Here is a 9,035-nt window from a genome sequence, read left to right as displayed (position 1 = left end):
GTCTTTCAGATTTCAGACACAACAACTCGGCGTGTTCAGGAGCTGGGTTAATGTTTACATTATTACAGTTTGTAGGTCATGCAGAAAGTCGTCTTTATTGGTTTTATTGTTGTGCTATATTTTTATCTTATTGTGTTAATACAGTACAGCAGTTACCATGGCAACACAGCGCACACATAAACAAAATGGTGTGAAAACTCCAGAAAAATAGAAAGGTGATCTAAAGAGCACAGTTTGATTTTCCTGTGGTCAGTGTGAGCGTTCACGGTCCTGTTCAGGAGTTTGATTTGACATTAAAAGGTGAAAGAGTGTTGGCTAATGCTAACGCTAACGCTAACACTATCTTGTTTCTGTGTTGTTGTTTCGAGCGACGTGTTTAACAGCACAGATCAGATCACCTGTTGGAGTTCAGGTAAATCAGGTCTTTATGGTCACATTGTGTTTAAACAAACAAAACTCAGATTAAGACAGAACTTCAGACACAGCAGTGCCTCTAGTTAGGACGAATTGTTATATCCATTTTTTTGTTTAACATGTTTTTATTTATTGTTTTATTTACTGTTTTCTTGTCATCATCAGGCATTGTTCCCTCATGTCATGAAGCCTATTCTGGAAAACGGTAAGTATTGAGTCTTTGAGATTTCTGCCTCCACTTCTTTATATTCTTTGTTTATTTTCTCAAGGAGAGACTCTACAGTTTCTCTCTGGTATTTCTCTTTCAGTGTTTCCGGTGTTTCTGTCTTTGTGACTCTCTTTCTTTTCCATCTGTATCTCTGGATTGAATGTTTACTCCTGTCACATTTTCCAGGACACACACTGCATCTTCTATGTGGATCAAATACTTCACATTTGTCAATTTCTTCGTCGTTTCTAATGGGACATGGATAATGACAGGTGACATCACAGTCCCTGCAGTTGTTGCTGTACTGTTCAGTTCCAGAGAGGTCCGCCTCATCAGCCACAGTCACAGTGAATTCAATCTCAAAATTCTCATTTCTTTTGATCTTTGTTCAAGTTTCTGCTGTAGCTCTCTAAATCTTTGTACTACTTATTCCTCCAACTTCCTTCTTACTTTCCACACTTCCCTGGTTAAAATCAACTTTCCAGGCTCAGTTTTCTCTAAGTCACTAAAGAACCTCGTCATGTTTTTGTTTCCCATGTCCCAGAACATTTGAGTAAAACGGTCTTCTTCTGCAGAGGTCTGGTTTGGGGCGAACACTGCAGAGTTGTTGAATTTGAAGTGAACTGGCAGACCCTGCTCTGTTTTAGGACATGGGACTCCAGCAGTTCTGATGTCCTCAAGAACTGGAGGCATCTGAGCATCTGCGAGCGTTACCATAATTTTGATGTTCTCAGACACATTTTTCCCACAGTCAAAGTGCAATGAGTCTAATAAGTAACGCAGGAATAAAGGGAGTCGAGCTAAAGGGGACTGGAGCACTACACAGACTGTATGAAGCTGTGTGATGTTCAACTTAATGACGAGGTCAATGATCTGGGTCAGGGTCTGTCTGTCTTCTTTGATGCCTGTAACGTCTCTAAACTCTGGAGTGTCGATGATGCTGAGTGAGAAGTCGACCTGGAATTCCTCCTGGTGGTTTATTTGGTACACCACTGAGTCAGAAGTCTCATCCTTGTTTATTTTAAACCGAAAAGGGTCGGTCCAGCTGACTCCCAGGATGTAGCTGATCATGGCATTGATGAGACTGATCTTCCCAGATCCCACAGGTCCGAGAAGGATCATGATACGATTTTCTTTATGACTTTCTTTTCCAAACACATATTTTCTGACATCAGCAGTGCTCAGTTTTTCTGCTTTTAGACCAGGTTTGTAGATTTCTGGTGTTGCAGACTTGATTTTGACACAGTCTGTTATGATGAGTATTGCGGAGTATGTAGCTCAAAGCTTATCCCACACGCTGCAGCAGGCTAAGACACGGGGTAAAACTCAGAACAAATGCACATATACATGGTAATTGTTTGGAAAAGTAGGCATACGCATTTGAGCACTTACTTTAAAGCTGCTGCCAAGCACCGATTCCTTCTATATGCAAATCTTTCCTCTTAGAATACGGTCAACAGAAAGTTGCTCCCTGTGCTCACCCCGCCACCATGATCCAAGGCCTTATATACTCATATATAGGCCACACCACACCCACCCACCGCAGTGTAGTGCACATTAGCGCATTAGCTGACGCTCAGTAGTCCCATGAGTGATAGGTTCACCTTTACACCTATACTCAATATTTAATAACAAGAGAGAAGACAAGAGATTAATATCTTTTACACGCGTGGAGGGAGTAACCAAGAGAAGAGCTTTAGTTACATGTAACTAGCTGTTCACCCAATACTCTCTAAAGCCTTCTCTCGTTTCTCCACGCCTTTTATTCAATATTAGGACCCCTAGTTACATGGGAACTACTCCTCTCAGAACGGGAGGGGGAACATGCAAAACATTACGACATGAGTAGTTCCTTTTTGCTTACAGGAAACACAAAAATAACACTTCAGTACAGTGAGTTAAGGTCAGTCTGCCCTTCCTCATTTCATCCTCCTTAGTTTATCCTCCTTAAGCAATGGTCGCCCAAGATGTTTCCTGTTATTGAATAGATAGGACTTTGTGACCTTCTGCAAACTCATGAAATCTGCAATACTCAGAAACAGAATTGTTTAAGTGCACATATTGATACATTGATTATAATAAGATTAAGTAACCAAAAGTGAATATTGCATTACCATTACATACACAGTGAGATTAATATAAATGTTGAATCCATCAATGAGGAAAAGGATAACCTCTAAGGATGATGTCTAAAATGGTTTCTGCTGTAGTTTTGGTGGTGATGGTCACAGTGGAGCTTTCTGAGCTGGTTCCGTCCTTTCCACAGTCACAGCGGATCCTGAGGATGTACTCTGTTTGATGCTTAAGTCCAGAGATCACCTTCTCCTCAGAACAGGACTCTTCTCTCATCCACCGGAGTGTGTCTCCGGTCTCAGCGTACTCCACGATGTATCTGAGGGTCTGGATGCCTGGTCCCACCTGTGCAGGTTTCTTCCAGCGGGCGTAGATCTTTGAGGAGGTGGAGGTGGCGCTGGGGTCTTCTGGAGGGCTGCAGGGTAAGGTTTTCATGGAGGTGTGAGGAGCAGCTGGACCTACTCCCGCCTCAGTGACGGCTCTCACTGTGAAGCTGTACTCTGTGTTTGGGATCAGGCCTGTCACTGTGACCTCTCCAGCTTCAGCCTGGAGCTGCTGCTTCCACTGCTCCTGTCCTTTCTCACAGAACTCCACTCTGTATCCACAGACGTTCTCCGCTCCCACTGAGAGAGCTCTGACCTGCAGACTCACACTGTGCACTGTGGCTCTGCTCACAGTCACTGAGTCTGGTTTAGAAGGGAGCTCAAAGCTCTCACTGCTGAGAAACCCATCTTCATAAAGATAGACGGTTGCTTCTTTGTGGTTTTCATCAGTCAAACTCACTGCCAGGAACTGAAGAGCCTTTGTGTCCTGGTCTTTGTTGGCGTCTGCAAAGTCACTAAACACCTTGGCTTTGAGTTTCATTCGGTGAATCACGTCTTTAGTCTTGTACCAGGGTGTGGGCTCTGCTCCAGACTCATGGGTTTGAATCCCCTTTAGGTGGTTCTTCAGTTCTTCGAGGTACGGCCTGCCCTCTCCAGAGACGTGAACACAAACACCAGGGCTTTCTCTGAGTCAAACACCTTCTTCTTGAGGTCATTTTTCGAGGAGATAACTTCTGTGTTTCTCATCAGATTTGTGAGGACTTTTATGGTGTTGGCCTCCTCAGTGACCTCTTCCATCCACTGGTTCAAACGGTGAAAGCTGAACGGACTCTCTGTTGCCCTCTTCAGGACTTCTGCCAGAGCAGCCTCCTCCTCTCCTCCTCCTCTGATCGAGGGAAGCTTTGTGGCCAGAGTTTCCTGGAGTCCCAGGAGGAACTCAGAGCACAAAGAGTTAAAGGTTTTGACTTTTTCAGAAACGTATGAGAAGTTCTGTCCTGCAGGACTCTTCAGGATGTCATTACAGATCATGTCCAGCTCCCTGAAGTTCTCCAGGATGTTCTCTGCCTCACAGACTAACCTCAAACTGATGTGACGCACCAGTTTAGACGCTGCAGAGTCTAAGGCGCTGAGGGGCAGCAGGTGCACCCTCACAGGGACTGCGTTCTCACCTTTGGGGCCCAGACGTTTCGGCAGGTCTTGATAAACTTTTACTGCTTCTTCAAATGTTGTTGGACTTTTGTCTAAACAGAAATCTCCGTGAAAAGTGCAGGAGAACTTGTTCACCTTTTCTTTGTCTCTGTCCTCCATTTTCAGATTCCCTTCTGCATCAATGGAGATGTTTGGGATTTTTTCAATCATCACCTTCAGGTTTCCCTGAATTTCTTGGACATTTTCATCTTGAGATGTTTCTTGGTCGAACACAAAGAAGGCCTGGGCTCCGTAGAGGATGGCTGTTACTACATGTGTGGCTAGACCTTTTTTAATGACCTCGTGGTGCTTTAAGTTTTCTTCGCTGAGCTGGTTCATGGACAATGTTTTAAACTGTGTCGTAGTTTTGTACTGCAGAGTGACACGGGCCTGTCTACTGGAACTTTTCTTATTGTTCAGATATTTTGCTGAGCCTTGTACGGTCACAAGTCCACTCAGAAAACTGGCTTTGAGTCCAGCGTCCACTTGGAGTGAAGAGGCCTTCTTAGACAGGTGGTCAGACACCACGATCTGACACTCAGTACTGGGTTCACGGGTCACTCTCATGTCTTTGTCCAGCTTCTCCTGGTCCCAGAAACTCAGGCCTGAAAAACAAGAGGTTTATTTGGATGAATAAATATAAAGTGATTCTAATAAAGACGAGATACATGTAGAATACCGCTCTCTTTCAGACGTACCTGGCACCAGTTTGTCAGATCTGCAGTCATAAAACATGCCCAGGAGAAAGGAGCGACCCAGAGCCGCCATCTCCAGAGGTGAGTCACAGTCTGAAGCCATCTGAGCACAGGGAAAACATGCATGTTAGTATTTAAAATATACAAATAGTTCACAAAAACACTATAAACAACTCTATTCATTAAAATGAGACATTTTCTGACACTGCCACGCCTGCACAGCTGAGGACAGAGTTATGTTTGTTTTTCTACTATTAGACACTTTGAAGGTGGAAAAATGTGACCATGACCATATTATTTTTCTCCTAAACCATAAAAGCTTGGGCCATGTGTCACATTATGCTCCATCACAAATAAGCTCCATGTTTTGTTTTGTTTTTTTAATCAGCTTTTAAAAAGATGCCAGAGAGGCATTTGATTAGATATTTCTTTTTTGTGTGTCATTATATTCAGCACACAAATAATTCACCATGACCACACCAAAGTCATATTCAAAGTGTCAGTGATCATCTTTAATGGCACATGGGTTTTGTTTCCTTTGGGCAAATCTGAAGAGTTTGTGCTGAAAACTGTGTGAGGAGATGTCCTGTGTACGACGGTGTGTGCTTCTGTCATTCCCGGGTTTGATTCAATATGACCCACTTCCTGTTGGCTTTAGGGCGGGGCTATAATATATTTTTTTCAAGTCCTGTTCTGTTTTTTTGTGGCGTGTGTGGGCAACAGACTTAAAGACAAGTACAAAACTATATCACGGCTCCGCCCTGAACCCTACAGCAAGTCGACCACATTGGCCAGAACATGAAACCTATGAAAACACACACCTCACACTTTTGGTATCTCCTCCTCAACTCTTTAAACAATAAACACCCAATGTGGACAAACGACGAGAAAACCCCGATGTCATCAAAAGTTACTTAATTTTTTAAAATAAAATGTCGAATGTGGTTTATTGCAGAAAGTGGTCATATGAAGTATAAAAACTTGCAGAACTTTGTCGTAATGTATTGACTTGAGTCAAAGCCAGTGGAACATTTTGCACAGTGACGTTGCTGAACACAATGATGTTTCATTTATGGGGCTTTGATATTAAATTTCTCTACGGTGCCTCCTGGAACTACAACAGAGTATAAGGGTTAGATAAAAAAAAAAAACATGCTGGCGCTACGAGAATAAAGTCGAAATATTATGAGAATAAAGTCGAAGCCAGAAAAAGTCATAATTTTACAAGAATAAAGTCGAAGTTAAAATAAAGTCGAAATATTATGAGAAAAGTTAAAATATTACGAGAATGAAGTCATAATAAAATCGAAGTCAAAGTGAAAAATGTGGCAGAAGAAAAACCTTGTTTTTCAATATAAAACCAAAAATAAGAAAACGAACAACAATTTTCTTCATTATTTGCGCCTCCGGGCTGAACCAGGACTAAACCAGGACTAAACCAGGACTAAACCAGGACTAAACCAGGACTAAACCAGGACTAAACGAGGTCCGAGACCAGACCGGGACTCAGACCAGGACTTAGACAAGGACTGAGTCAGGGACCAAGACTGAGACCGGGATCAGACAAGAACTGAGACCATGATTGAGACCGGGACCAGACCAGGACTGAAAACGGTTTAGTCCTGGTTTAGTCCTGATTCAGTACTGGTTCAGTCCGTATGCGGTGCAATAGTCTTGCATCGCATTTTAAAGTCACGGAAACGCCATTTCCCATTTCCGTGATTTAAACCAGGACTAAATGAGGACTAAACTGTTTTCAGTCCTGGTCTGTAGGTCTGATGTAGGTGGTGAGAGGTGTGATGAGTGAGAGGGTGATGTGGGTGAGAGGGTGATGTGGGTGTGGTGAGAGGGTGATGTAGGTGGTGAGAGGGTGAGAGGGTGATGTAGGTGGAGTGAGAGGGTGATGTAGGTGGTGAGAGGGTGATGTGGGTGGAGTGAGAGGGTGATGTGGGTGGAGTGAGAGGGTGATGTGGGTGGAGTGAGAGGGTGATGTGGGTGGAGTGAGAGGGGTGATGAGTGGTGTGGAGTGAGAGGGTGATGTGGGTGGAGAGGGTGTGAGAGGGTGTGGTGAGGTGGTGAGAGGGTGATGTAGGGGTGGAGAGGGTGATGTGGTGAGAGGGTGATGTGAGGTGGTGAGAGGGTGAGGGTGATGTGGTGTGGTGAGAGGGTGATGTAGGGTGAGTAGGTGGTGAGAGGGTGAGGTGTGTGAGAGGGTGATGTAGGTGGTGAGAGGGTGATGTAGGTGGAGTGAGAGGGTGATGTAGGTGGAGTGAGAGGGTGATGTAGGTGGTGAGAGGGTGATGTAGGTGGTGAGAGGGTGATGTAGGTGGTGAGAGGGTGATGTAGGTGGTGAGAGGGTGATGTAGGTGAGAGGGTGATGTAGGTGGTGAGAGGGTGATGTAGGTGTGAGAGGGTGATGTAGGTGTGAGAGGGTGTAGGTGGTGAGAGGGTGATGTAGGTGATGATGAGGTGGAGTGAGAGGGTGAGAGGGTGTAGGTGGTGAGAGGGTGATGTAGGTGATGAGAGGGGTGATGTAGGTGGTGAGAGGTGATGTAGGGTGATGTGGGTGAGAGGGTGATGTAGGGGTGATGTGAGGTGGAGTGAGAGGGTGATGTGAGTGAGAGGTGATGTGGTGAGAGAGGGTGATGTAGGTGATGGTGAGAGGGTGATGTAGGTGGTGAGTGAGTAGGGGTGATGTGAGAGGGTGATGTAGAGAGGGTGATGTAGGTGGTGAGAGGGTGATGTAGGGTGATGAGGGTGAGAGGGTGATGTAGGTGGTGAGAGAGGGTGATGTGAGGGTGATGATGAGGTGATGTGGGTGGAGTGATGAGGTGTGATGATGTAGGTGGAGTGAGAGGGTGGAGAGGGTGATGTAGGTGGTGAGAGGGTGATGTAGGTGGAGGGTGATGTAGGTGGAGTGAGTAGGTGGAGTGTGAGGTGATGTAGAGTGATGTAGGTGAGTAGGGTGATGTAGGTGGAGTGAGAGGGTGATGTAGGTGGTAGGTGTGAGAGGGTGATGTGGTGGTGATGAGGGTGAGTGAGGGTGTGAGAGGGTGATGTAGGTGGTGAGGTGATGAGGTGGGTGATGTGGTGGTGAGAGGGTGATGTAGGTGGAGAGGTGATGTAGAGGGTGATGTAGGGGTGATGTAGTGAGAGGGTGATGTAGGTGGTGAGAGGGTGATGTAGGTGGTGAGAGGGTGATGTGGTGTGGTGAGAGGGTGAGTGTGTGGTGAGAGGTGTGTAGGTGAGAGGTGGTGAGAGGGTGATGTAGGTGGAGTGAGAGGGTGATGTAGGGTGGTGATGTGGAGTGAGGGTGAGTGATGTAGGTGGTGAGAGGGTGAGTAGGTGATGTGAGGTGGGTGATGGGTGATGTGGGTGGTGTGAGAGGTGATGTAGGTGATGAGGTGATGAGAGGGTGATGTGGGGTGTGGTGAGTGAGGGTGATGTAGGTGGAGTGAGTAGGGTGATGTGTAGAGGGTGATGAGGTGAGTGAGTGAGGGGTGATGTAGGTGGTGAGAGGGTGATGTAGGTGGATGTGAGAGGGGTGATGTGAGGTGGTGAGAGGGTGAGTAGGTGGTGAGTGATGAGTAGAGGGTGAGTGAGAGGGTGATGTAGGTGTGAGAGGGTGAGAGGGTGATGTGGTGATGTAGGTGAGAGGGTGATGAGGGTGAGTGATGTAGGTGGTGAGAGGTGATGTGAGAGGGTGATGTAGGTGGTGATGATGTGGTGGTGAGAGGGTGATGTAGGTGTGGTGAGAGGGTGATGTAGGTGGTGAGAGGGTGAGTAGGTGTGTGAGAGTGGTGATGTGTAGGTGGTGAGAGGGTGATGTAGGTGGTGAGGGGTGAGTAGGTGTGTGAGGTGAGGTGGTGAGAGGGTGATGTAGGTGTGGTGAGAGGTGATGTAGGTGATGTGAGGTGGTGAGAGGGTGAGAGGGTGAGTGGTGTGGTGAGAGGGTGTGAGGTGGTGAGTGAGTAGGGGTGTGGTGAGAGGTGATGTAGGTGAGAGTGAGAGGGTGATGTGGTGGTGAGGGTGATGTGGGTGTGGTGAGGTGATGTAGGGTGATGTGGGTGTGGGAGAGGGTGATGTAGGTGAGTGATGTAGGGGTGATGTAGAGGGTGAGAGGGTGTGAGGTGG

At 46.1% G+C, this 9,035-nt stretch overlaps 3 protein-coding genes across 3 annotated transcripts in view; all 3 read right to left on the bottom strand.

Moving 5' to 3' along the window:
• Nucleotides 1–2,299: 2,299 nt before the first annotated feature.
• LOC129407596 (myomesin-3-like) lies at nucleotides 2,300–3,697 on the bottom strand. Its single transcript, XM_055149095.1, has 2 exons — nucleotides 2,737–3,697; nucleotides 2,300–2,645 (listed from the first exon to the last, which is right to left on the bottom strand). The coding sequence occupies exon 1, from the start codon at nucleotides 3,557–3,559 to the stop codon at nucleotides 2,777–2,779; it is 783 nt and encodes a 260-aa protein (XP_055005070.1). The 5' UTR covers nucleotides 3,560–3,697; the 3' UTR covers nucleotides 2,300–2,645; nucleotides 2,737–2,776.
• LOC110154042 (verrucotoxin subunit beta-like) lies at nucleotides 3,643–5,008 on the bottom strand. The gene is made up of 2 exons (XM_055149008.1): nucleotides 4,905–5,008; nucleotides 3,643–4,811 (listed from the first exon to the last, which is right to left on the bottom strand). The coding sequence occupies exons 1-2, from the start codon at nucleotides 5,002–5,004 to the stop codon at nucleotides 3,643–3,645; spliced, it is 1,269 nt and encodes a 422-aa protein (XP_055004983.1). The 5' UTR covers nucleotides 5,005–5,008.
• Nucleotides 5,009–5,997: 989 nt separating this feature from the next.
• Nucleotides 5,998–9,035, bottom strand: part of ankmy1 (ankyrin repeat and MYND domain containing 1) — a 29,345-nt gene continuing 26,307 nt past the window's right edge. Inside the window, exon 14 of the mRNA XM_055150649.1 lies at nucleotides 5,998–6,015. Within this exon, the coding sequence (XP_055006624.1) occupies nucleotides 5,998–6,015 (18 nt within the window). The remainder of the gene's footprint in view (nucleotides 6,016–9,035) is intronic.

Source organism: Boleophthalmus pectinirostris, unplaced genomic scaffold (assembly GCF_026225935.1).
Source record: "Boleophthalmus pectinirostris isolate CB_2022bp ecotype Guang Dong unplaced genomic scaffold, ASM2622593v1 HiC_scaffold_1, whole genome shotgun sequence".
Taxonomy (NCBI): domain Eukaryota; kingdom Metazoa; phylum Chordata; class Actinopteri; order Gobiiformes; family Gobiidae; genus Boleophthalmus; species Boleophthalmus pectinirostris.
Note: the sequence above shows the minus strand (reverse complement) of the source record. Positions and strands in the feature narration are given on the sequence as shown.

Excerpts from the sequence above, each read along its gene's own strand:
- LOC129407596 (XM_055149095.1), bottom strand. The coding sequence starts at position 3,559 with ATGAAACTCAAAGCCAAGGTGTTTAGTGACTTTGCAGACGCCAACAAA.
- LOC110154042 (XM_055149008.1), bottom strand. The coding sequence starts at position 5,004 with ATGGCTTCAGACTGTGACTCACCTCTGGAGATGGCGGCTCTGGGTCGC. Across the intron at positions 4,812-4,904 it reads ATCTGACAAACTGGTGCCAG|GCCTGAGTTTCTGGGACCAG; the intron begins GTACGTCTGAAA and ends CTTGTTTTTCAG.